Here is a 26,375-nt window from a genome sequence, read left to right as displayed (position 1 = left end):
TCTCATTGATAGTACTATGCTTTTTCCCTCCCATGTCCAGTAAAAGTGATTTTTGAGAAAAAACATTCTCCCAGTGCTTCTGAATTACTAGCTCAAAGCAGCACCACAGAACACAGTCCCCCCTAAACGAAAAAGTCTGCAACAAAATTTACAAAACCTTACCTCCAACAGTGTGTAGAATTTGCCCATTTTTCAGAGTGACCAAAATCCTGTGATGTCCAGTGTCTGCTATCACCAGCCTTTCTCCTGATTTATCTACTGTCACTTTGCCGGGAAACAGCAGGGGAGAAGGCGGGAGGGAGTCCTTGTATAGCTTTATTCCAATATTGTTATCTTTAATTTGTCCTCTCTCCTTGTAGAATTTCAGTGTTATTGAAGTAAATAAAAACAACTTCTCTTTGTGCCCTTCTCCAACAAGCGAAAACAGCATGTTTCCACGAGGCCCAAGAATGACTAGAGTTGGCCAGCAGGACACTTCTAGTTCATGCCACAGTGTTGCATCTGCATCGTTCACTACAGGGTGGACAATATCGTACCTCAAAACTGCACTCTTAATGCTATCCAGAACTTTTTCGTTCGGAAACTTCGCTGAATGAACACCAATAATAACAAGACCATCTGAAAGGAAAAGTGAATTATTACATTTAGATATATTTGTATTTCAACAAAAAAAAAGTAAAAATGAAGCAGTGCTCCAACGTAACTAAGTGCATTTCAGAATGAAGAGGGTTGAACAAGTAAAAAGCATAATATGTCATAAATAGCTCTTAATTTCTTAAACTCTGCAGAAAATGCTTTGAAAATAATCATGGGTAAGCTGTAGCAGTACAACTGATACAGTGTTTTCTCAAGTATTCACCACACCTCTTTGACTTCTGATTCCTTTACACAACTGTGGTGTTTACAGAAAATTAATACTTTTCTTCTGTAAACTAGGAATCATAAATATAACACGGAACTTCAAAAAATAAAGGAATGGTACAGGCTCCTAAAATCAAAACAGTACCCTGTGTTTCACATAGAGCTGGCAGCGCCGGAAACCATGAAAAAAAATGCCTATCACATACCAGGCCCCTACTCCTTGCTTTAAAAAAGAAATAAACAGTGGATTAAGTCAATTTAATCTTCAATTTTTACCCCTCTTACTGTTCATAACAAAAAATCTATATTTGTTTAATAGAGATAATCAGTAGTATAGAGATACTGCACTTGAAATCCTAGCATGAAGGCTCTCTTCAATATTTTCATCACTGACATCGATGATGGGTTCGAGTGCACCTTCAGCAAGTTTGCTGATGATGCCAAGCTGAGCAGTGCAGTTGATACATCAGAAGGAAGTGGTGCCATCCAGAGGGACCTCGACAAACTAATGAGGTTCAGCATAGCAAAGTGCAAGGTTTTGCACTTGGGTCAGAGTAACCCCAGATAAGTATATAGACTGGGAAAAGTGCACCTTGAGTAGCCCTGTGGAAAAGGACCTGGGGGTCTTGGTGGAAGAAAAACTGAACATGAGCCAGCAGTGTGCTCTTGCAGTTTGGAAGCAAACATATCCTGGGCTCCATCAGAAGAGGGGTGGCCAGCAAGGACAGGGAGGTGATTGTTCCCTTCTACTCCACCCTTGTGAGGCCCCATCTGGAATACTGTGTCCAGGTCAGGAGCCTCCAGTACAAGAAAGACAGGGAGCTGTTGGAGAGGGTCCAGAGGAGAGCCATGAAGATGATCAGGGGACTGGAGCACCTCCCCTAAGAAGACAGGCTTGAGACAGCTGGGCTCGTTCAGCCTGGAGAAAAGAAGGCTGCGGGGTGACCTCATTGCAGCCTTTCAGTACCTAAAGGGAAGCTATGAACAGGAGGGGAATCAATTCTTTGAAAGGATAGATAACTGCAGGACAAGGGGAAATGGTTTTAAGTTGAAGGAGGGAAGATTTAGGTTGGATGTTACTGAGAGTGGTGAAGTGCTGGAACAGCTGCCCAGGAGAGGCTGTGAATGCCCTGTCCCTGGAGGTGTTCAAGGCCAGGTTGGACCCGGGCAGCCTGGTCTAGTATTAGATCTGGAGGGTCTGTGCCAGGGGTTTGGAACTTGATGATCCTTGGGTCCCTTCCAATCAGGGCCATTCTATGACTCTCTGATTCTATGAAGGTGCTGGATAAGCACAAAGTAATATAATTCAGCTTGTATATGTGGAATAGACAACATCAGCCATAAATTGATCAAAAAGCACACAACTGAATTGCTTGTTTATTTTCTCACTTCAATGAAACTCAGACAGAAAATCTACAGTTCAGAACTCATCAGTTTTTCTCTGCATGGCAAAAAATAAATATACTTCCACTCCATGTAAGTAATTTCATCAGCAGTCCCAAATTTTACACCCCCCCCACCTACTTAACAGAAAAAGAACGAAGAACTTTGCTTTAGTAAAGTCATTTTTCAGTACTTCCTAGGAGGAAAAATCCTCAAACACTCCAACAAACAACTCTGGATCCTTTTTCAGTGCTTTAAATAATGTTTTCTAGCATAATCTCTCGGAAATTAAATGAGCAACGTACATGACATCAACAACTTATTTTGTTTCATTTTCTGCTTCAAGAATACTTAGCCATAAACGTCATGTTGTTACAGTCAAAGTAACTTGTCAAATCTGGGATGATTTGGGTTCTGGGTTATTTTTATTTTAAAATTCAGAGATGCAAGTAAAATAAATGATAGTATCTGAACCATGACATTTGATTAAATTTCAGAACATTCCATTTCTAGAATCTGCTGCTCACAGCCATCATAAAAGAATGAGATACTGAAGATCTTTTGTTACTGAAGCCAGGAAGATAACAACAGTCACAACCATGTAGTTGTAGAAAACTGCAGTACAATAATTTTAAACTTTAATAACTTTAAACCCAAACTGCTGATCTAATTGAAATCTTTAGATGTTAACCCTATGTAGTGGAAATACTAAGTGACGGCTTGAACCAGTGATTGAGCACCTGGTAGGAAGGCAGAGCCAACCCAGGGGAGCTCAGGTGCAAGCAATGCCCCTGAATGATTGGAAGGGGTGTAGCCAGGATCCACGGTGTCCTAGACCTCATTTAAAGGTTGGCCAGGGAAGCAATGTTATCTTGCTGCAGATTACTTTGCCCCTAAGGCTTTCTGAAGGTAAGCAGCTTCTTTCTTTTATTCCTGTGCCTGCTGCTGTTCCATTTGAGAGGATCCTGACTTGTTACAGCCTGGGATGTTGCTGCTCTGCTGTTACTACTGTACATACCATGTGTTGTACCCTACTATGCATTGAAAAATCACCTGTGTTTCTGGATGTTGCAAGCTTTTTATAACCACAGGTAACTGGAATTATTCTACTACTTTATCCAAGGAAAAAGTTATAATCTTTTATCTTATGTGTTAGGTTGAGTAGAGAGGCTAAATTAAATGGGGAAGGGGGAATATCCTTATGGTTGATATCCTTTTTAGTTAATTTTACTTAATTAAAAAATATTTTAACAGCAACAAATGCTTTCTCTTTTCCAGTCATATCAAAGCAAATATTTAGCATTTATAGATTCTTTCATTGCTTACATTCAAATATTTGTAGTTTCCTACCTTCCCCTAGCTACTGATGTCTATAGTGAATTCCATATTTTTATCATACAATACAAGTAATGTCATAAAAGAGGAGAAGATGGGGAGATGCTGTGAGCGTCAGGGATGAAAAATTATCCAACTTAAATCCAGTTCTGTTGATGCTTAAACTTTAATATACAACTGTGCAGAGTCCTCAAGGACTTAATGAGGTTCTTAAATGACATTTATCTTAAGTTCCATCTTGGATTAATTTGTGCTTCTTCAAATACTACAGTGAAAAATGGTGTGCTGTACTACTAAAGGCAAAATAGGCTTGGTTGAACAGCTATTAAACTTATATAAGAAGGATACAATTTAGAGGTTAAAAGGATAAAAGCAGATGTGCAGTGGGAATTCCTAAGGAACTAAGTGCCTTTATTTGATGCTGACTTGAAAATGGTAAAGGTCACTAAACTGGGGAAGGCAAATCTCAAATGTTTTCTTAACAAATTTTCAGTGAGACTTCAGAGCATGAACTGTTCAGTGATCTGTAGTGGCAGATAATTAAAAGACTATTCTGCACTTATTTGAAAATAATCATTTGTTACAACAGAATGAAACCTTCATCAGTTCCCATAAATTTAACCTGAAAAAAATTGCATGTTTGCAATCATACTTCTGGCAGATTTATTACTCATTTTCTCACAGAGCTCTCCCACTGTATCTGCTGCTCTAAGTTCTGTCATCCTAATGACTTCTGATCAGACAGGCCATTAGATTCAAGCAAGCCAAATCACTCCCATTAAAGAATCAGTTCCACATCACAAGCACTGCTGAATTTAATTAATTTAGTCTAAATCTGCGAGTTATTCTTCTGAATGTTACAGTCCTTAACTTTGCTGGCACAGGAAGAATACTTTCTGTTACACAAACTTCTTTGAGGTAAGAAATTTTGGACTGCTTTCTTCCAGGTATTTGCTATATTTTACTTTTTTTTTTTCCAAGAGGACTTCAAATCTTCAAGGCCTACAAGTTATCCACAATCCAGTTGGTTTGAATTCAGGATAGCAGCTGCTTCCTTTTAGGCTGCTCTTCCTTTTACCTACAAGCACACCTGCAAATCTCCTCTTCCTGCATTGCTCAGTGGATACTCTTTTATTCAAATATACTTTTCACAAAGATGTCAAACCTTTTTCTCCTTATGCTCTTAAAGATCTCTACAAATCAACAGGTATTAAGCCATTACATTCCCCTAAAGCTTTGTAACATACTCCTATCTATGCCACAAACCAATGTTTTCTTCCCAAAGAAAGCCTCCACAAACACCTGCTGTGGAATGTGTGTTTATCTTGCTCTATTCTACAATGTAGAAATCCAAATTCTACTTTAGGAAAGCATTCCTGACATAAAGAATTCTACCATACCTTGCTTCTAATGCCTGCATTACTGCTTGGTTTTGGTTGGTTGTTTGGGTGGGGTTTTCTGTGTTGTTTTGTTTTTCGAGGCTTTAAAGATTAAACCAATATAATAATATGATTACTGAATGACTGTGTTACTGCAAATAATGCAGCAAAAATATTACAGTGTATAAAAGCCAGAGCATAAATAATCCCCTTCTACAAAAGGAGAATAAGCATCCTATTGTACATTAGGGTTGCCTGACACCTGCTCCAGGAAAGAAACTTTCTGCAGCAATGCACACTGCATTGCTAGCACTTGATGAATGGTCTCTAAAAATGGAGGGCTGACAGCACTGTTATTGTTCTGGCAGTGCAACTCGTATTTAATTTTTATTTCAAGTAAATTATTTTGATGATTTTGTGTCAGAAATGTAAGAGGCTATTATTTCATGACTTAAGCAGTTGGATTATTGAGCTCAGAGGAGGTTGTTGCTTACAAAAAAAAAAAAAAAAAACCAACCAAAGAAACCAATTTAATCTTTGACTTGCTTTTTATTAGCTTACAAAGAAATTGAGACTTATTTTTGTTTTTTGGCTTTTCTCCTCAGCTGTAAAACAGTATTAATAGGGAAGAACCACAACTAGAGGAGTAGCAACTCTTGTTTTCTGGAAGAAAACAAGGAAAGGTGAAGCTCTGCACAGGAGCTGCATAAAACAAGTTCAAGGATAGAGAATCAAGGAAACCAAAGAAATAGTATTGTTGCCAATCCATTAGGCATGGCATGTTGCAATAGGAGACAACTCAAATTCTAGTATCATAAAGTGATAAACTCTGAAGAGCAATTTGAACGTTTTCACTATAATAAGATGAGTAGCAGTGCTTTATCCATCCATCAAAAATATCATTAAGGCTGGAAGGATAATAGACATTATAATACTCCCTCATGAAGCGAACTTCTGTGGAAAGAGATGCTACACTGATACAAGAAAATGCACACCATTTAAAACACTATTTGAAGGATTATAGCAGAGCATAACGCTGGAGTTATGCCAAGCTATTTCTGAATATTAGAAAGTACTCCCTCTTATAGAAGTAATTTCTGGACTGCTGATAACATGAACTGGATATGCACTGGGGTTTAAAATAACTTTTTGAACGCCACTTGAAAAACAGAAATAGCTCCACTGAAGATAGCAACAAGAACAGATCAGATAAAGATGCTAGGTGACATTTAATCCTATGGAAAGCAGCCTTTACTTTGAGACAAATCTCAAATTCCAGACAATAGAACTGTGTGCATGTGTACAAAGATACATTTAATGGCTTAGGATCATCCTAAAACTTCCAGATTCTTGTTTAGATGTCTTACGTGACGATTGTATTAGTGAAGTTTCTACATTCTTCCAGCAAGACAGGGTTTAAACCATGTGGACAAAAATCAGAACATGAAAAGTTATGCACAAAAAGATGCTGCTGCAAATTATATCAACATTAAGGTTTGTTCTCAATTATGCAGAAATATGGAGGAAACACTCCTTTAGCTATTCTAACACCAGATTAAAGACCCAAATGTGCTGTGAAATAACCTGTGAGAGTAAAATATTTGTTTTTCCCTCTGAATAACACTGTCTGCTGGATCAGGACTCTTCTGCTAAATGTCAATGAAATGTGTGTGTAAATGCTGTAGGTTTTGTAATTGAGGTAAGCGATGGGGAAACCAACCCAAGTGAAAGTGAATCTGTCCCCCAGATCCTGAAGGGACAACAGACTTCCATTAGCTAAAGAAGGCAGCAGATTAAAATAGAATGAAACTCTGGCATCAGGATGAATGCTAAAAAAGTTCTTATCTTAGTAGTTTTAAAGTATTTTTGGTATGCCCATCATCCTTTCTACTTCAGTCTTATTCTTCCAGCCTTTACTTTTCTCAAGTGTCTCAAGCTGGCCTTTCCTCTCATCTCTTGCTGACTGGTAACTTTTATCTCCTATACACTTGCTGTCATTTCTTTCTACTTATTCTTTTTACTTCCAGCCCAAGCATCTTTTTCCAAACTGCAGTTCCTGTATATCTCAAAACTAAAAAGCATTTGTTCCCTGTCAGCAAAGTACTTTGTACAAGGTTGTTAAAATAACTTTTTGTTCCCAACAGATTTAACAGCTTAGTTTGTTTTTTAAATCAGGGATGGCTGCTGTATTTTTATATATATATATTTTATAATATATTTTAAATATATTAAATATATATATTTTAAAATGTGTGTTGCTTAAAGATGTTATCAATTCAATGACAAATTCCATCTTCTGAAGCAGACCTTCTTTCCAGCATGCCTGACATTCAGAACAATCCCTTCCTAGTTTCTTCATTGCTTTCCACTTAAAACTGCCTCCTTCACAAAAAAAAAAAGCTATGAAGGTGTTATTTTAATGAAGCTCCTCATAGCTAAAATATTACACCAGTTCTCAAACTTCTCCAAAGCAAACAGTCAAATTTTTCAAAGCAGGTAAATTATTCTATTTCAATCTTTTGTAAAGCACTATTTATACCTACAATGTATGTGAACTAACTTAATGAACTTTTAATTTCAATGACATTGCCATCTGTTTTTCTAACAAAAACAGGAAACACAAAAATAAATGCTGACAGAATGACAATCAGATCAGAAACGTTACTGTAGGATCAAAAATGTAAACCTTAAAGTAATGTTTACTGTGTCAGTCCTTACAATATTTTACTGAATGAAAGTAACAAAGTTCATCTAACTAGTTAGTCTGCTAAAACACAAGTTAATTTAGTTGCTGATATGTTTGTGTGTAAGAACATTTCTTCTCTCTGACAAGTCATCAGAATGACAAGAGACTAAATCTTAAATAGTAATTACCCTGAATTTTCATTCGGTCAGAGAGAGATGGGCTTTATTTCAGATGTGAACTTTAAATCTTTAAGAGCTTAATCCCCTCTCTCAGGGTAGATGGCTACTAACTGAAAATAAGATGATGAGGGGGAGAAAAGAAAACCTAAACCAAGTTTTTTTTATTTCAATTGGAAAGGGAAAAAAAAATAGACTAAACCATGTCCTGCTCAGAGTTGATTTGTAAGGCACGTGTGCATACAGCAACTTTGTGCCTGTAACTTACATCCATGCGTTTTGCAAACAGTCCTATGAGGATATCAGATTCAGGCTTTAGACACACATCATGTCTTTTGTGCCTGTATAGTTAAAGAAACCCCATATTTAACCCCACCTAAAAATGTGATGAGAGCACAGCCAGTAACCTTTGTCAGGATACTTAAAAGATTAGGAGACATTTTTAGGCATCCCTGAAATGCTGCCAGCTGTTTAGTAACTGAAGTGACTCAGCTACTCCACCTGCAATGCTGCCAGGAAATTCTATTCTGTGCAAGCCAAAGCTCTTTTACCTTTATCAGAGTACTGGTGCTCTAATTCATGGAGATCAGGCAGCAGGTGCAAGCAATTGATGCAGCAGTAAGTGAAGAAATCCAACACCACAACTTTTCCACGAAGGTCTTTGTGAAGAGAAATGGGACCTTCAGTGTTTAACCACTGTAGATCTGCACAGAGAACAGAGGAACACTTAGAGGAAGGGCAGGGAAAGGAAGACACTTGTACCTAACTGGTGTGCTAACACAACATTTCTAGGGCATTTCACTTAAGGCAAACAACCCCATCTCTTTCTACCAAGTAGAAAAGCAAAACAGAAGTCTTATGTTTATCAAACTCACCCTCATATTACACAAATATTCAAAATTACTAAATGAATTTAATGTAACATTGAAAGTACAACTTATATAGTTAAAAGGTACCTTTTAATTGCCAGAAGATGCAAGCTGAAGAACAATTTCCATATATTTTAAAAGAACCTGTATTACTCAACACCTAACAACATCATAGGTGTTAATAACGACTTTAAAAACTCATAAATGCAAATGGAATAGAACTCAAACTCTTCATTTTACAACATTTTTGTAAATGACATTTTCAGAGATGACTTCAATATTTTTCCCTTTTTAGTTTTGGCCTTCATTTTAAACAACCTAAAATGACAGACATGAAATATTACTTCCCAGGTGACAGAACTATAACCCTTTCAGATGGAGGTGGAAGTATACTTGGACACTCATTCTTATTACTTGATTTGAAACGTGAAGGCAATGCTTTCTGACTGGTGACTGATATTATTCTGATCCTGGCATTGAGATCTGAATGTCCTAGATAACCGTTTGCCACTCAACAGTTTTGGGGGGAAAAAAAGGGGAAAAAACAGATGTGATACATTGTGAAGTCAAACTCAGCTCTTAAAGGACTATTTTTTGGAGAGCAGAAATGTACTCAGAATAATCTTAACCTTCACCCCATCAGTTTCAGCAAGCTCAGTGCTCCAGAAGTTATTGCTACCTGAGTCAGCAGATTTGTTTTCTGCTTTGCTATGAGGAAGTTTGGCCTCCCTCTATACACAAAGTACATATTGATGTATATTCATATATACAACATGAATGTATGCACATTCAGACTTGGAGACAATTAATTTCAGTTCATGTATTTCTGCAATACAAGAGTGAAGCTTTACATTTTGCTTCTTGAAAGAAGACCAGATTGCTTTAATGGCATCGCTCCACTTTTCACTAGAATTAAAATATCTTCCTTTAAAGCATACTGGAATTAAAAAGAGTTGGCTACTTATTTGATCTCATCTCCAGAAAAGAACAGAAGCTTTGACAAAATACAGAAAGCAAAACAATGGTAATGACAGTGAAGATTCAATTCAGGAGGCCAAATCCAGACACTGAAAGCATTCACAATGGTTAGAAGTCAGAATTCACTCCTATGCTATAACGTTAATCCTGTATTTTATCTGTTTGGGTCTCTGTCTTGCAATCCTTCATTTCTCACAGCCCCAGCAAGCATCTCTGAGGCCACAAGCACCCACAAGAGCAAGAATTGCAGGATGAATGCTTTGCACAAAAGTTACAGGAATATGGGAAGTGGAAAAAGGAGCACCACTGAACCAGGACGGCATCTCCAGCACGAAACACTTTATCAGGAACATGAAAATCAGCAAGCATAAATTGGTCATGGGGTGAAAGAGCTCAGAAAGGCCTGAAGTGGAAGGGCAAGAGCTGCAGCAAAACCAAAGGAACCAGAAGAAAGCTCCCTGCAAAAAACGAAAGCGCCTATTTGGGGAAAAAAAAAAAAAAAAGTTAACAAAGCATAGGAAGTTTAAGAACGAGGCTTTAAAGAAGGGGTTTTTACAAGGGGTAGCAAGAGGCACACTCGTAAAGAGGTTCTTTTCTCCTTCGCTCCCGTGCCTTCACGAGCCCGCTGCCCAGCAAAAATGCCTTTTTCTACACCAGCCGACGGGGCGGTGGTTCCGCGGCGCAGCCGGGCCCCTCCACCCACCTCCGCCGAGCTCGGGCACTGTCAGGTCCCGCTCCCGGCCGTCCATCTTCTTCAGGTACTGGTAGACCAGGTTCTCCTTCTCCTGAGCGGTGTCGGCGTCGAGCAGCGCGTACTCCAGCTGCGTCTGTGCGGGCAGGAGCCCCGCCAGGCCCTCCGCCGCCATGGCGCCTCCAGGCCGAGCCCGCCGCTGTTTACTGGCCTGCCGCTTCGCCGCCGCACATTCGGCCTGGAATAGAAAAGCTGTAATCAAAACAAAGCAAAACAAGCAATGAAAACGCTAAATGCAAACACACAGAGATTCGTCTTTCCTAAAGGGAGGGGCTTTTAAATTCATTTCTCATTTTTGACCCGGCTTTTGCAATTCGCAGAAGCAGATTCGTGAGGGAAACTGCGCGCCAAACCCCGAGCGGTGATTCCTATCCAGCAGATTCAGCACCACCGCCTTATTTTTTTTTCCCCGCTTATTACGCTTTTTTTTTTTTAATTATTCTTAAGCGTAAAATATGTCACAACTGGGATGTATCGGAACCAAAGATTGAGGTTTGTTGTGTTTTTTTTTTTTTTTTAATTTTCGGAGCGGAAGGAGATGTAATGATAGAGGAGGTGACGAAACTGCGGACGCCGACGGGGCTGTGAGGGCCGGCCGGCGGCGCGCGCTTGAAGCGAGGCGGCTGCTCGGCGGTGGGAGCGGAGCGGTGTGCTCACCTCGATCTTCACTGTGTGGCGGCTCGTGGCAGCGATCTCGGAGCTGAAGTCACTTTTTCTTTTAAATCCTTCTCGGGGGCGGTCAGGGGTGCGGGAAGAGCAGCACCCCAGGCCGGGCTGGGGGTCGGAGGGGAGGGCTGAAGGAAATGGCTCTGTCAGCCATTCCTTCTGTACCTGACAGATTCTGCTCTTGTTTAACAGCTGTTGCAGATACTCAAAGAGACGCTTGTTAAATTATTTTCAGGATCGGATCCACCATGCTCCTGTCCCATCAGGGGCTGCCGTTTGGTTTGGGGCACAGTGATGCTTTTGTAGAATGGGGCTCGGTTGCTTTTCTTCCATCTCCCGTTCACTGCTGGAAGACAAAACTTATCAATGGTAGGAAAGTTAGATTTGTGAACTGCTGCTTAAGTGCAAGGACAGTATTTCGTATGTTGCCATGTCTGAAGATGCTTTATTGGAAGAGGACATTTGGGAATACAAATCAATTAGGAAGCGAAAGCCACAGAGTAACTCAAACAGTACCTCTGTGTCCATGCAGACAGTAACCAAAGGCAAATGCAGGCCAAAAAGAAAGGGAAATGGAAACAAAAAGAAATCTGTGGATAAAAGTAGTACTCCTCAGAAAAGCGGGCAGAGATTGAGGCCAAGCGAGGACCTGGATCCGTCTAAAGATGACAACAGTGTGCACACTCAGGAAAGCCTGAGCAGCTTGACAGAACAGGGCTCACCAAGCACAAGGCTGGTTTGTGATGGATATTGCCCAAGCTGTCAGATGCCCTTCTCCTTGCTGCTGGTGCAGACGCCTCGCTGGCATGTTGCTGAATGTTTGGATACTCCAGGATCTGTTGAAAAAGGTAGGAAGAAGTCTTCAGCAAAATATGTTAAACAGATAACTGCTGTAAGCTCTGGTTTTCACATGTAGTTAAAATGTTCTCGTATCGAATTTTCAGTTCTTTGTGAAGAATGTGGAAATCTGCTATGAAAATCTCAAAAAATGTGGAGCATTAACAAAGATTCATGATTGTTTAACAAGTTTTACTTCCATTGTATTAAGGAAGAAATCGAGGGTACATATTTACCATTGTAAAATAATGGGAAATATCCTTCATTTAAGGATTTGCAGCTTTTGATTCAGAATTTCTTCATATCTGTTTTACTTTTGTTGAAGTTTCTTCTTCAGAACAATTAAAATTGAGCCTTTAATCCTAATTTTGATGGTGGTATTACCTTAAGCAGATGTTCTATACTTCATTTCCATCTCTTCTTCCTATAATTAATGGGGAAAAAAGTCCTAATTGATTTGCATCCGTCAAAATTCTCAAAAGTTAGGTTAGCAAACTGTCAACAAAAAGTGTTCAGGGAACAGCGACAGATCTTTTGTTGGCTTCTGAACCCTGAGTCCTTTTTACAGTACTTACATAAGCAGATACCTGACTACTTTTTAAAATGTCACCTAGCAGACAATTTTAAATGGAATTTCAAGTAGATTCAGAACCTAGGTTTGGTTTGTTTTGAAACACGTAGCCTTTCAGGGCACTTTTGATCTGAGCCTTCCTTGTACATGGGACAATTCTAAACTAGAAGCCACGTAGCACATTAGTAAGTACAGTACTGAAACAGAGTAACATATTCATCTTGCTAGAAAGGTGAACTAATGCAGGCTCAGAGCTGTGCTAATATCAGGTTGGAAAACCTAAAACCTTTCATTTTGCACCAGCTTGGGGCAGGAGATGTGGCAGCCTGACATTACTTTGTACTTGTGCCTTCTGTCCTCCAATAACTACATTTATAAGAAAATCTTTAGAACTGTATGCCATATGAGATTTTTATTTGATGTAATAATTATGCAAACTACATTTACAAAGATATTAATGTTACTTTTTGGTTGAACTGCTTTTCCATAGAGTGTCCTGATGGTTTACTGTGCACATCTACCATTCCATCCCACTACAAGCGCTATAGCCATTTTCTACTTGCAGCAAGCAGAGCAGGAGAATATCTTGTGAACTCTACAGCAAACACTTTGGAGAGGAAGATGACATGTTCTACTACTGCAAAGTCCAGCTGTTTTCCAAGTCATGTAGAAGTCTCGCAGACTGAGAAAACATCTAAGAACTTAAAAAATGTCCCAAATAATGAGTGTACATCAAAGATAGAGGATTCGGCACAAAGGAACTCTCTAAATATAACCAGTGAAAGCACTTCCTCTTTTGCAGATGTTCAAAAGCCTCAACAAGTATTTCAGCTCACACAAACCACAGATAACAGCTGTAAATTTGAATTTTATGACTTTACACCTTCACAAGAAAGTGTTCCGGGAGAAGACCTTTGTAGTCAAAAAGATACGAGTCAGCCAAGCCTACTACAGTCAAAAGCTGATTTCAGTGACTGGGAAATTTCATATTCTCCACTGAGTACTTGTGAGGAAAGTGAGGGTGAAGTTGAGGAAGAGACAGAAGTAAAAACATCACAGAATAAACTACTCAAAGTCCAGAATCTTGAAGGTGATGAATCTGATGCTGAAGTTCTTAAATTTAAAAAGGAAATAAATACATCAAGCTGTTTGTATCATAGTGGAAAAAGTGCTTCTCAGAGTTATGTAGACAGCAAATGCTGTAATTCACCATGTGTAGATAATCAGCAAGTGATGCTATCAGCAGAATCCTCTTTTCCTCTTAATTGCAATGAGGAGTTTCAACAGCCAGGATTGATTTCCCCTGCAGTTAACACAGGTAATAAAGAGTCACAAGACAAGGGTGCTCGTGCTTTGGATTCTGGGTATTCAGGTCTTATTCATACACAACCAGAGCTGCTTACAGAAGGTGCTGGATCTCCTTTGTCTCAAAAAAATAAGGTTTTGAGAGGCCCAAGTGTTGTTTTAACTGATACGGATAAAATGACTGCTGATGCCATTGAAAAAGGAGCTTGCCAAGAGAGTTTGCAGCCAGCGGTGAAGAAAGAAGAAAACCTCGATTCAACTGGTGTGTGCTTTCCCAGCCCCATCTCTAAAACGGTCTCATCTCGTTCCTTAGCAAGTACGAAGGCCAAATCCAGTCCTGCCAAAGGACTCAAACAAATGGACATTGGTGTTTTCTTTGGGTTAAAACCTAAAGTAAAAGAGGAAAGCAAAGGAGAGGCGTGTTTGAGTGTGGGAAAGCAGATACTCAGTTCAGTAGCTCCCAGTGGAAAGCAGCCCAGACAGCAAAAAAGAAAAGCTGAAGGATCTGTGGAGGATCTAGAAGCAGTTAAAGAAAGTTCAAATAAGGATGGAGGCTTTGCAGATGTAACTTCTGGTGGCCAAAGGAAGTGGAGAAAAAGATTTAGAGAATCATCTACTCCAGATGAAGGAGCAAGGAATAAACAGTGTCCTTTCTACAAGAAAATACCAGGTGAGAGATAACTACTGCTCTGTGTAGTGGTTAACTAATTTGGGCTTGTGTGCTGCATTTTTTCCTCTAACTTTAGGCTTTGTTATTCTTCACTCCCCATATTAATTTAAACTGTAATCTTTAATGACTTCTTCCAGCAGTCAATAAAAACATGTCTGGGTGCAGATCTTCAGAAGAATCTGACCATGGGACAACAGCCCACAGAGGCCTCCTCAATAAAGCACAGTGAAATGTTTGCCTCAGGAAAACAGTTGCTAGGACAGACTTCTGCTTATTTTTGACAGAATAAGAAACACGAGCTGATTTACTTTCTACAGTGTTTTTGAATATCTCCTTTGTTAATGTTCACTTTTAATTCCTCTATTTAATCTTTTACATTGTATCTTTTGCCCCTGAAAATAGGTTGGTCAATTACACTTATTTTATGCTAATTAAAAAAAAAAAGAAAAATAATTTTGCAAATGAAGTTCTTAAATGCTACAACTTTATAAGCAAAGACATGAAAGTGAAGCAGAAAAATGTAGCTCAGGACACAGGAATTTCTCAGTCTTCTCAAGCAATTATGCTAAATATGGGATGATACACCAGCAACTTTAAAAGCTTCATGATTCTGTTTACCACCGAAGGGTTTAATTATACATAAATATTTGAGGAAGCCAAATAGAAATACTTTGGTGACTATGAGAGCCAGAGTGCTTCTTGAAGATTGACATATAAGTCTTCATGAGATTACACCACTATCATGGGTTCCATGAACTGAGAGCATTTCCCCTATATAATAAATTTGACTAGCAGAGTTCTGTGCCTGCAACAGAAATTTAAAGTTGTTTTGCTATAATCTGTAGTGCTTTTTGTTTTAATTACTTTACCTGAAGTGTGTTTTCTGTGCTGATAATGCTATGTGTGGATCCTCACTTGAGGAGTTTCTGTTTTATTTTGCTTTTTATTGGCAGACAACTGTTTGTTTTTTTTTTAATGCAGTTACAAATTCTAGCTATTTCTAGCTATAGCAGAGCTATTTGTAGTTCTTCTGGAAGAGCTCAACAACATACAATGAAAAATATTTGATTGTCCCCAAATGAATTGGATCATGGGTGGTTTTCCAAAAGTATGACCCAATGTAAAAGGACCACTTGTCATTTCGTCTGCATTAAAACATGACATGTGCAGGGAGGAGGGCTGGCTTCCGTGCTGCTGTCTTTATGCAATAGCTCTGTACAAACAGCGCCTCACTAAACACGTGGAACAGCAAATCATTCACATTTTATCTCAGCAGACATATCTGAAGATCCCAGATCGCTCACTCAGTAACAGTACAGTAGCATGCTTTGTGGAGAACGTTAAACAGACTAATTGAGATTTTGCAGGTTGATGGCCAAATCAATTGTTAAGCTGTTGTTATCTGTTTTATTTTGTGCTAAGATTTTAAACACGAACTTTGAGAAATGCCAGTTAAATACAGAGTTGCTCAACCAGCTGCCATCTGTGTAGGATGGCAGCTGAGCAACCAACAAATGGGAGACCTGTGAACGTAGCTGCGTGTGGACGCATTGCTAAAACTGTTTTAATGTGAAAAAACCTTTTTATTATTATTTTTGTGTGTGTGACTGTTGACTCATTTGCAAACTGAGTCCCTCACTAAGTGGTCCCTGACACTTTGCATGATGGAACTGTATTCCGTTTTTAATTTGGAAGAAAGAAATTAAATAAGAGTCTAAGAGAAATCTCATTAGAAACTTGTTCTGAGCTGTCTGTGATTACTGACGGGTTTCTCTTGCCTTTTTGCTTTAGGAACTGGCTTTACAGTTGATGCTTTCCAGTATGGAGAAATAGAAGGCTGCACAGCCTATTTCCTCACTCATTTTCACTCTGATCACTATTGTGGGTTGACAAAAAACTTTGTATTTCCACTGTACTGTAATAAGGTAAGGTTTTTCAAGGTAACTAGATATTATCAAATTCATATATCAAGTCCATACACAACTATAATCATGATGAAAATTAATACAGGACCAGAGATTCCATTACTGGGGCAATTCAGAACAGTGGATAATATGTATAGGGGAATCTGGGAAGAAATCTTATCTTAGTTTGGCTGTTAAAGAAGATTAATGAAACTTACTTGTTTAGTTACCAGGAATTAATTTAGGTTTAAGTGGATTTCTAGAGATCATATAGCTCAATTTTCTGCTCAGTACAGGGCTAACTTCAAAGTTAGATCAGATTGTTCCCAGCCTTTGCCTGCTCAAATTTTGACAATAGAAGAGGACAGGTTCTGCTGTGTCTCCACGCAACTTGTTGCAGTGCTTAAGCCACTCTGGTTTCTTTACATGCAATTGAAATGTCACATTTTACAACTCATGACTGCAGCTTTTTTTCTTTGTATGTGTCATGGAGAATAATATGGGCTCCATAGTCTCCATTGACCTCATCAAGGGAGGGAAGTTTGAAATTAAGTTCCCTGTAAGCACCCTCTTCTCGAGGTTAAGTAAATGCAGTTGTTTTAGCCTGGTCCTGCATGTCCTGTGCTTCAGGTCTCCGAGTGACCAAGACTGCCACTGGCTGTGTTTTGTCCAACCAGGTCTTCTCTACTTCTCTACTCCTAGCATGGTAGGGCACCTTCCCTAATAAGCCCATCCAGAGTCTGCATCAAAAATTTCTCTATGAGGTTCTCTGGAAGTCCCCTGAAATGGATGCCTCCCATGTTGTCCTTCCAGCAGCTGCTGAGTTGACTACAGTACCCTACGATGAGACTCAGCACCAGTGACCTGGAAACTTCTATAGTTATTTAAGCAAGCACTGACAACTTCTCTTCCTGATAGACAATCAGTGACAAATACTGATCATGTTGCTTCTTGTTGGTCTCTTCACGTTCTCACAGTTTCTCTCTAAGCCAGACAGTTTGGCTTTGAGAGCCTTTGTTTCTAAGAAAAAATAAAGTCTTTTAAAAGATTTTGTTCATTTTCTTGTTGCAGATAACTGGCAATCTGGTGAAGAGCAAACTTCGAGTCAAAGAGCAGTACATCAATGTGCTGCCAATGGACACAGAATGTATGGTGAATGGGATCAAAGTGTTGTTGCTTGATGCCAATCAGTAGGTATCATTGCATTTGTTATGCAGTGTTTGTTTGTTTAGAATATTAAAGATAATTGGCTGAACAGACCCAGTGTTTTCATAATTTTGGGGTTTCCATGGATCTGAAAAAAGAAGGGAAGAAATTCTTCAGTACCCTGACTTGACTTGCTAACATAGATTTTCATTTCATTAGTGACTTCGGAGTGCAGAAGCCTAAGCTTATTGCTTATGTTAGCTTTTGGAATAGGGGAGCTATTTTTTAAAATGGATCTTAGGCTTTTTTGGTGATGTCTCCTTAATTTTATTTTGTTTGCTTGTAGTGAGCACTTCAGTGTTATCCACACATATCTCCTTAGTGTTTACACTTGAGAGTTTGCATGGTTTTCTAGGTTCTGGGTACTTCAGTTTTTGTGCCTGGTTGGAAACATCCTAGAACTGATGATCAGATCTGTTAGGTTTTTGTAGCTACAACTCAAGATAGTGAAATCTTCAGCTGAAGAAAAACCTGGTACTTTGGTTCCTGAGAGAACCCACAAACATCACAACAGGTAACTTGTAGTGCATTCAGTGGTAAAAGGGTGAGATTCTTACCCAGTGTGATGCACTGCCAGTGTGTGGTTATGCTGGATTTTAGGTTCAGTAGCTCCTGACTTACAGCCCTGTGCTCTTGCTGTTCTGTCTCTTGGTACCTTATTTGGCTATGTGCTTGAAGAAAAGTCCTTTCCCTAAAGTATATATTGAAATGCAGCACTGTCACAGCTGGTTTGAATGTTACTTATCTTAGGATTTGTTTATAGTTGGAGAGATAAGATTCCATGAAGTCCTTTGAGAACCCTTTCTAGGAATGAAGGAAGCCTTGTTATGTAATTTGGACACTTCTCATTTTTCCTGTTTGCTTCCCTGCACCCCTGTTTCAGTTTGAAAGGCATATAAACCTTAAGTACGAAGTTTAACTTGCTGGAGAGTTTACCAGTTTTCTCATTTTAGCTCTGATTCATGCCACTTTTATCCTTTTCTGAAGTTTCATTTACCCTTTCCATATGACTCATGTCCAAAATAGTCTCACTCTGATTTTCCTGTCTGAGCGCTTGCCCTTCAGACAGCTTTGGTGAGGAGCTGCAGAAGGTGCAGTGGATTCACTGTGGCCAAGGATTGTACTTACAAGCAGTGAATTCTGCAGTGAATTCTGCATGCTGGATGATATTTAAAACCTGCAAATAGAGTTTAAAAGCAAATGCTCCATTAAGTCCAGGACCTGCAATAATGCAGTGCTCCTCAGAGATGAGAATGCTGCTTCTTTCATAGTATGCTGTTTCCTTGTGAACTCCAAGTTTAATAGAACCTCAGAGATTGCAACTGAGGCAGCATCTTTGTTGTACCTGATGAAAAAAGAGCAACCAAAAAGGAAGTTAATACTTGATTACTTTACTGTTGATGTGTTTTTTCTTCTCTCCTTCTCAGCTGAGAATTCAAGTCTGTCTTCTCTATAGCCTTAAGGATAGCTTTAAAATTCCTTTATAAGCTAGGAATTTCTAGCTACATTAGGCAGCCCAGTAGGTGTGATTTACAGTGCTGTTGTGCACTTTCTTGCTACTGGAGGGCGGCGTATTACTTGTCTCAAAGCACCACATCTCTGTAGATTATTTACATGTGGGTGTTTTTTCTATTTTCTTTCCAGTTGTCCAGGTGCAGCAATGATCCTTTTTTACCTGCCTGGTGGAGCTGCTATTCTGCACACAGGAGACTTCAGGGCAGATCCTTCTATGGAACGTTACCCTGCTTTGATTGGCCAAAAAATCCACACCCTTTACCTTGATACCACGTAAGTTGAGTTCACTTTTTTTTCAGTATGACCTATAGTTGCAGTTTTGTATTACTTTGTGAACCAACTGCATGCAAGTATAAATAACCTCACTGTTTTAATACTCATTAGTTCTGTTTAGTGTTATGTAAAAGCCAAAGTTCCTATACGTCTGTCCTGTTCATCTGCTGTGCTGTTAACGGGAGGGAAGAAAAGTGGATACTGGAAAAGATGCATTCATTGAAATGGCTTTATGATTTGTAAGTGATATGAAGTTCTTGGGGTTAAAATTTGTGCAGTGAGTTGTTCAGCTTTAAAACTGAAGTCTTCTGGTTGTTTCTATGAGTGTTCAGCTCTGTTATGAAAAAGCAGGGGGAGGGAATTGAAAGATTGAAAGAATGCCAAATGGATAAGTCAGATTTCCAGGTTTTCATTAGACCTTTCTGTGACTTGTGTATGTAAGTGTTTTTCTGTGATGACTAATGTCCAGCTGCAGTTCTTTATTTCTGTTCCATATGTTTCTGTGAATGAATAATGCTTTAAGTTATGGTTTTGTGTGCATGATAAAAAATAGACATCAGGATGTAATTAGAATATGCTACAAATGTCTAGCTTGAAAGTGCACTTGGTATTTATAGAGGAAAAACTACAGAATAGAGAGGCAACTGAACTGACATAGGGAGAAGGCATGCATAGGGTGACTTTTATTCAGTTTTATCTTGGCACCTCATGGTTTCTGATAAAGGGATCTCAAACTGAAATTATATTTTAGGATAGCATCTTTTTCATTTCTTATTGCTTATATGCAGTTTGGAGGTCCTCAGTAAACTCAGATGTCTTCCATCTGATCTGTCTTGTTTCCATGCCCCAGGTACTGTAGTCCTGAATATACCTTTCCTTCTCAACAAGAGGTTGTCCAGTTTGCTGTCAATACAGCCTTTGAGATGGTGACTTTAAACCCCCGCACTCTAGTTGTCTGTGGCACCTATTCCATTGGAAAAGAAAAAGTTTTTTTAGGTAAGTAAAAAAAAAAAAACAACACACACACACACACCTCCCTCCCAAGTATGCAGAAGGAATACTTGGATACTAAATGAATGAACCTGTTTAATTGATTGTGGTGACAAATGTGCCACTGATCATTTTAAAACGTAAATGATGTATTTTTGCTTTAGTAATCTCACTTTACCAAAGTAGCAGAGGGATGTTATTATTCTTCAACTTCTATTTTGCTAACAGTTTTTCCTTCAAGCTTCCTATAATGTAGTTTCCTAAATACACCTATTTATCAGTTTTAAATAAATCAATTTTTACACAGCATTCCCCAAACCAAAGCACAACTTTTCTGTCCTAATGAAAATCTTGTATGCTATGCTTCACTCAGGTACAGCATTAGGAATCAAAGTGATTGCTTTAGAGTATGCTCCAGAGCAGGCAGCTCTGCCCTGCTGGTGCTCCTTGTGCTTTTAGGTATATTTGAAGTCATCAGTACAAAACTTTTTCACCAACATTTAGTTGCTCTAGCTTGTTTTCTATGTATGTCCCAAAACCCTGCATGTTTCCAGCTTATTTCAAGTGATTACCAGTAAGATTTTACCAAAGAAATAAGACTTTGAACTTGTCACTGTGCTTCTCTTCTCCTTTTCTTTCTAGTTGTGATTTCCAGTGTAATTCTGACTAAAACATTGGAGCTGGAGTAGTTGCTTTTTGGTGTGGGATTTTTTTTTTTCAACAGCTACCACAGGTTTCTCTTCTGAAACAGTTTCACATTCTAAAATTATCTTGTTGAATATAGGTATTTTTTTCCCAATAGTAAACTTGACCCAGGGTAATGGTTAGGAATGGCTCCCAGGAAGCAACAAAATAACTCCTATTTATTTGATTTGTTTGTGTTTGGTTTTATTCGTTTCTCTCAATCAATCCTTAAGCAATTGCTGAAGTTCTGGGTTCCAAGGCAAGCATGTCCCGTGACAAATATAAAACACTGCAGTGTTTGGAGTCAGCAGCTGTTAATTCCCTCATCAGTACAAACTGGAATGGTACTTTGCTTCACATTCTCCCCATGATGCAAATTAATTTTAAGGTAAGTTCTAGAAGTATTCTCTGCTTAACCTTCTGGCTAATCTTGACTGTTGGCTCTTCCCATCAGTGTTTGGTGCTTATTACCCTCTTGTCAGATCATATTTAGTTAGTGAAGTTTTGACATACAGCATTATATTGAAAATGAAATGCAATTAAACATTAATAATGTCTCCAAACATGATACACAGAAAGCGTAATTTCACCTCAATACGGTGCTTGTGCAGCATAAGCTGAGATTTGTTCCAGGACTTGCTCTGTGCTGGCTTTTTGAAGTGGATTTCTGTAATGACTGCAGGGTCTACCTTATTAGCAATTAATGTTTTGACACTGAGTTCCTGCTTTCAGCCTGTCTTTTACTTTATGTGATGTAGGAGCAGAGTAGGATTTTCTGCATGCAGCTCTGCATGAAGATGAGCTTCAGCCCATGAACATTGCTAAATTCCAGTTTGGTATTTGACATAAAAAGGGGATACGGTTCTCTTCTGTTCCTCTCAGTTCAACTTCCAAGGATTTGTAATCATATTTTTACCTGCAAAAACATTATTTCTCCTGCTGAAGAACAAGGATATGGATATTTGAGGATATGGATCATTTAAAACTCAGAGAAAATTTCTGCATAAACAAATACAGCAAATGAATTGAAGGATGCTTTTTGCATGCACATGCTTTAGTTTTTCCACATGATCATTATTTGTATTTTTTTAGCCAAAGCAAATAAACCAGTTTATGATTAAGACGTTTCACAGCAGATGAATATAAAAGCACATTCAGTTGAGATTTGAGCCAGTAGACTTTTGGTGTTGAGACTTCTGTGGGAATTTCTTAGCTAAGAAAGGTGACTCATTTCTGGGGTGAAGAGCATTTTAAAATGGTCCACAAAATACAGAAAGGCAAAGCAGCAGGCTCTACTTTAAAGGCAGTCTGAAAAAAAGAGAAGAACGGAGCTCACTTAGTACTGACAAATGTGGATTAAGTCTTTTCCAACCTTGGTGATTCTATGATTCTTACTTGCCACTTCTCTACTTAATAACTTACCAGTGTCTGACAGGTTAAGTTAGCAATTGTTGTTTGGTCACAGGCTCTCGATCTCCATCTCTCCTCCCTCACACCCCCCTTCTGGCCACAAGCAGATACCAAAACGTCAACGGCACTTTAAGCTAACCAGATGATTTTGCACTCAAGCAGGCTTTTGCCTTTTTTTTATCACCACTCAGCTGCAAGAGTGCTGACCTCCAGCCCAGAGAAGGAAACAAATTGTTTGGGAGCAAGATTTAATTAAAAAAAAAGTGATGATGCCTTATGTGTTCTGATTTGTAATACATAGCTATTAATATGTGCTTATTTAGATGAAACAGTTAAGATCTTAACGTGCGAGGTGCTCTGCAAATGTAAATATTCATCATTATTGATTTGAAGGCAGGTGGTATTTAAAAGAAAAAGCTCTTATGAAAGCATGAGAACAGAATTTAATTTGATGTCTCTATCATGAAATCTCCAGTCTTTCAACTAATGAGCAATTTAAAGGCATTCAGCATAAGTCCTATTTTTTTTAATAGGGGTTGCAAGATCATCTGAATAAGTTTTCTGAGAATTTTGATCAAGTTCTGGCTTTCAAACCTACTGGGTGGACCTACTCTGATTCATGCCTTTCTGTGATGGATATCAAACCGCAGACAAGAGGAAAGATCACCATTTATGGTATAAGTGTGATAAAGATTCATTGCATTTAGTTGTGTGAACGGTCTCTTTATTTTTTTTCTGGGAACTCCTGCTGTTTATTGTTACCAGTGCTTTCTGGTTTCTGGCTGAGAAACTGAACAGATGGATCTCTCCAGGAGAAAGTAGTTGAGAACATGAGAACACTGTAAATGAAGACTTCTTTTCGTACTTCTTGCTCCTGTACTCTTCTTGCAAATAAAGATTGTCATGTGATATACTGGGCTTGTTTAGGTTGGAGAAGAGAAGGTTCTGGGGAGACCTCATTGTGGCCTTCTAATATTTGAAGGGAGCATATAAACAGGAGGAGGAATGACTGTTTACAAGGGTGGATAGTGATAGGACAAGGGGGATGGTTTTAAACTGAGACAGGGGAGGTTTACATCAGTTATTAATAGGAAGGTTTTCACTCAGAGGGTGGTGATGCAATGGAACAGGTTGCCCAAGGAGGTTGTGGATGCCCCATCCCTGGAGGCATTCAAGGCCAGGCTGGATGTGGCTCTGGGCAGCCTGGTCTGCTGGTTGGTGACCCTGCACATAGCAGGGGGGTTGGAACCAGATGATCATTGTGGTCCTTTTCAACCCAGGCCATTCTATGATTCTATGATATTTGCAGTAACTCCAGGGATGAATTCTTGGCCCACTGATGCTGGTGGCAGTGCAGTTCCTGAGCCAAGGTTTTATTCCATCCTCACTCTCATGCTGGAGAGAGAAAACTGTGGGTCTTCCTCTCCCTGTCAGTTCTTATCAATACATGAAATTGAATCTTTTAAAGTTTTAACATTAATTTAATCAAATGTTAGACTGTTCAGTTTGCACTGACAATTGATTTGGTAACAATGCAAAATAACTTTCCAGAAATAAAATCTGGATGTTTGTTTTCATTTAGCTGTAAACTTTAGATCTCCAGTTTGAATTAAAAAATAATAATTTCTGAGCTGGAAATCTTACAAAGGTGTTTTGGCAAGAAGTTAGATAGAGTAACAGATCTCTCTGATTTGTTTCATTTCAGGGATTCCTTACAGTGAACACAGCAGCTACTTGGAAATGAAACGTTTTGTTCAGTGGTTGAAGCCACAGAAAATTATCCCCACTGTAAACGTTGGTGACTGGAGAGCCAGAAGCTTGATGGAAAAGCATTTTAGAGACTGGATGATTGAGGGCAGTGGACATAAGTAAGGCAAAATGTGTATTTCAAAGAAGAGAAGCTGAATGGGAAATTTGGAGTTCCTGTGAAATTGTGACTCTTTTTTACATGGAACTCTTTGGGAAGGATACCACTGCCATTCTCCTGAGAAAAATGGACTGGTGGGAGGGTACCTTGTTTTCTGATTTACCTACTAATATATTTCCCTATCACTTGTTTGCAAATGCCTATTTCAGTTTATTCTTATCTTATTCTTTTTATCCTGTTCTTAATTTTCTTCAGATCATGGAGATGCCCAGACGTACAGTGCTGGGGGAGAAGCCACCTCCAGGTTAATCTTCTTGGAAAATGAGTTACTGTAATAAATGAAACAGCATTATGCTCATGCTACCAGCTCAGGCTTCAGAGGAGCTCATTTTTTCATAAGCTGGAATTAGTGTTAATTAAAACTTCTTTTCCAAAGTTTACTCTATGTGAGTGTATTGGTGTAGCTTCTGCAGTATACATGCTTGCAAGAATGAATTTTATAGAAGACATTGTTAATTATATTATGGTCAAGATTTTTTAAAAATAAAGAACGTACATGAAGCATGTGAGTTTTTTCTAAAATGTAAGTGCATTTATTTCAGTATGATAATTGCTCATTCCTACTGGGAAACCTCTCTATACTTCCAGTGAACGTTCCATGTATTTTGCTTTTGTGAGGTTAGGCCTGTGCCCTTGTAGTGCAAATTCTCAACACAGAGCCAAAGAACACAAGTGGTGCTTCTCCATGTGGTGCAACGCATTTGTGTTGGCAGGGTTGTTTGTACAGCTTTGTCCCTTGAATTCTAGAAAAAAGTAAGTCAGCAGCACCAAGGTAAGTTTCACTTTGTGTTTTCTCCCTCGGTGCTGTTTCTTTATCTGCTTGGTGTTTATGGTACTCAAGTATGTGGTTGCACACAGGCATGTTGGTGTCATTTTAAGTGTTTTAATAGAAATCATTCCAAAGTGTGTGATCATGCACAAAAAGCCATCCTACAACTCCTTAGTATAGCTAATCTGAAATCTTCAGTGCCTTTTTTGTCAGAAAAACATTTATTTAATGGTCACTGTTAGTATAAAAGCTTGCCATGATTCACAGTTGTTTCAGTACGCTCACTGAAATATGACATCGTTAAATGGTTCTGTTTAACCTAGGCAATTAAAAGTATCTGAAGTTTTTATTTTACATCATATATTATGCTAGCTCTCCTTATCACAAGAACCGTTCACTGCCCTGGATTTGGCATACCCATTCCTAGGATTCCACTCCTTGTTGGTGTAGGTGTGTTAAAAACTATCTGTTGAAGTGCTTGCTTTTGCTGAGCCTGAATTACTGCCTTGTACAAGTTAGGGCAGATCTGGGGATTCTGTTTGGCAGGCACGTGCTTCTAACAGTTGAATTGTTATGGAATTATTCATGATTTTCAGCTCTCGTGTCTTTTTCCTACCTAATTTTGCACAAAGTATGAGGGGCATGCTGATGTTAAAACTGTAGTCATGTCTCTGACGTCCTCTTGCTTTTATAGCTGCAGTTTCAAGAATGAATATCCCTGCAGAGAATGAGTAAGTGTGTGGGTTGTGAACATGCTGACATTTTTATGGGCTTGCAATGCAATTAGTTAGCCTTTACGCAGATTCTAACAGAACCTAAGTAAAGTGGCTTTCACTGCAGCTGCTAGGTGTGAGGCAGCTGGTCCCCCCACAAGGCTCTGCTTTCTGGTCTCAGTTTCTATGCTACCACCCAGAGCAAAGGTTGGGTTTTGTTTACTTTCAAAAGCAAACTTCAATTTCTGCATCTAACCACAAAAATGATGTGTACTGGAAGATGCTGGCATCGGCATCGCTGGGCTGATGCAGTTAATGTCCTGACTTGGAACAGATGCCCATAGACTCACAGAGCAAAAGCAGAAGAAGAGTGGCATTTGTACTGAATTCCTTTTTTGTCTGTGTGTGCTGGGGTCTGGTTTCAGTTGCCTGCTTTGCTGTAGCTATTCATGTGTCAGCCTCCTGCGTGTTCTTATCCCCTCTTTCTCAATTGTATTTGCACCTCTACCTACCTTCA

At 39.0% G+C, this 26,375-nt stretch overlaps 2 protein-coding genes across 2 annotated transcripts in view; one reads left to right on the top strand and one right to left on the bottom strand.

Moving 5' to 3' along the window:
• NHLRC2 (NHL repeat containing 2) overlaps positions 1–10,782 on the bottom strand; it is a 34,801-nt gene extending 24,019 nt beyond the window's left edge. Inside the window, exons 1-3 of the mRNA XM_042863673.1 lie at positions 10,371–10,782; positions 8,372–8,524; positions 163–618 (exon numbers count right to left, since the gene is read on the bottom strand). Coding sequence (XP_042719607.1) covers positions 163–618; positions 8,372–8,524; positions 10,371–10,533 — 772 coding nt within the window. The 5' untranslated portion in view covers positions 10,534–10,782. The remainder of the gene's footprint in view (positions 1–162; positions 619–8,371; positions 8,525–10,370) is intronic.
• Positions 10,783–11,016: 234 nt separating this feature from the next.
• DCLRE1A (DNA cross-link repair 1A) lies at positions 11,017–24,882 on the top strand. Its single transcript, XM_042863907.1, has 9 exons — positions 11,017–11,932; positions 12,983–14,467; positions 16,259–16,392; positions 17,443–17,561; positions 19,222–19,365; positions 20,216–20,361; positions 21,273–21,427; positions 22,983–23,124; positions 24,155–24,882. The coding sequence occupies exons 1-9, from the start codon at positions 11,515–11,517 to the stop codon at positions 24,319–24,321; spliced, it is 2,910 nt and encodes a 969-aa protein (XP_042719841.1). The 5' UTR covers positions 11,017–11,514; the 3' UTR covers positions 24,322–24,882.
• Positions 24,883–26,375: the final 1,493 nt, after the last annotated feature.

The sequence above is a fragment of the Lagopus leucura genome, unplaced genomic scaffold (genome assembly GCF_019238085.1).
Source record: "Lagopus leucura isolate 7727_CA_CO unplaced genomic scaffold, USGS_WTPT01 Super-Scaffold_741, whole genome shotgun sequence".
Taxonomy (NCBI): Eukaryota; Metazoa; Chordata; class Aves; order Galliformes; family Phasianidae; genus Lagopus; species Lagopus leucura.
This window is presented reverse-complemented; position numbering and strand designations above follow the sequence as displayed.

Bases quoted from the DNA above. Each gene is read 5' to 3' on its own strand.
- DCLRE1A (XM_042863907.1), top strand. From the start codon at position 11,515: ATGTCTGAAGATGCTTTATTGGAAGAGGACATTTGGGAATACAAATCA. The intron at 14,468-16,258 runs GTGAGAGATAAC...TTTTTGCTTTAG, and splicing joins TTTCTACAAGAAAATACCAG to GAACTGGCTTTACAGTTGAT. The intron at 21,428-22,982 runs GTAAGTTCTAGA...TTTTTTTAATAG, and splicing joins TGATGCAAATTAATTTTAAG to GGGTTGCAAGATCATCTGAA.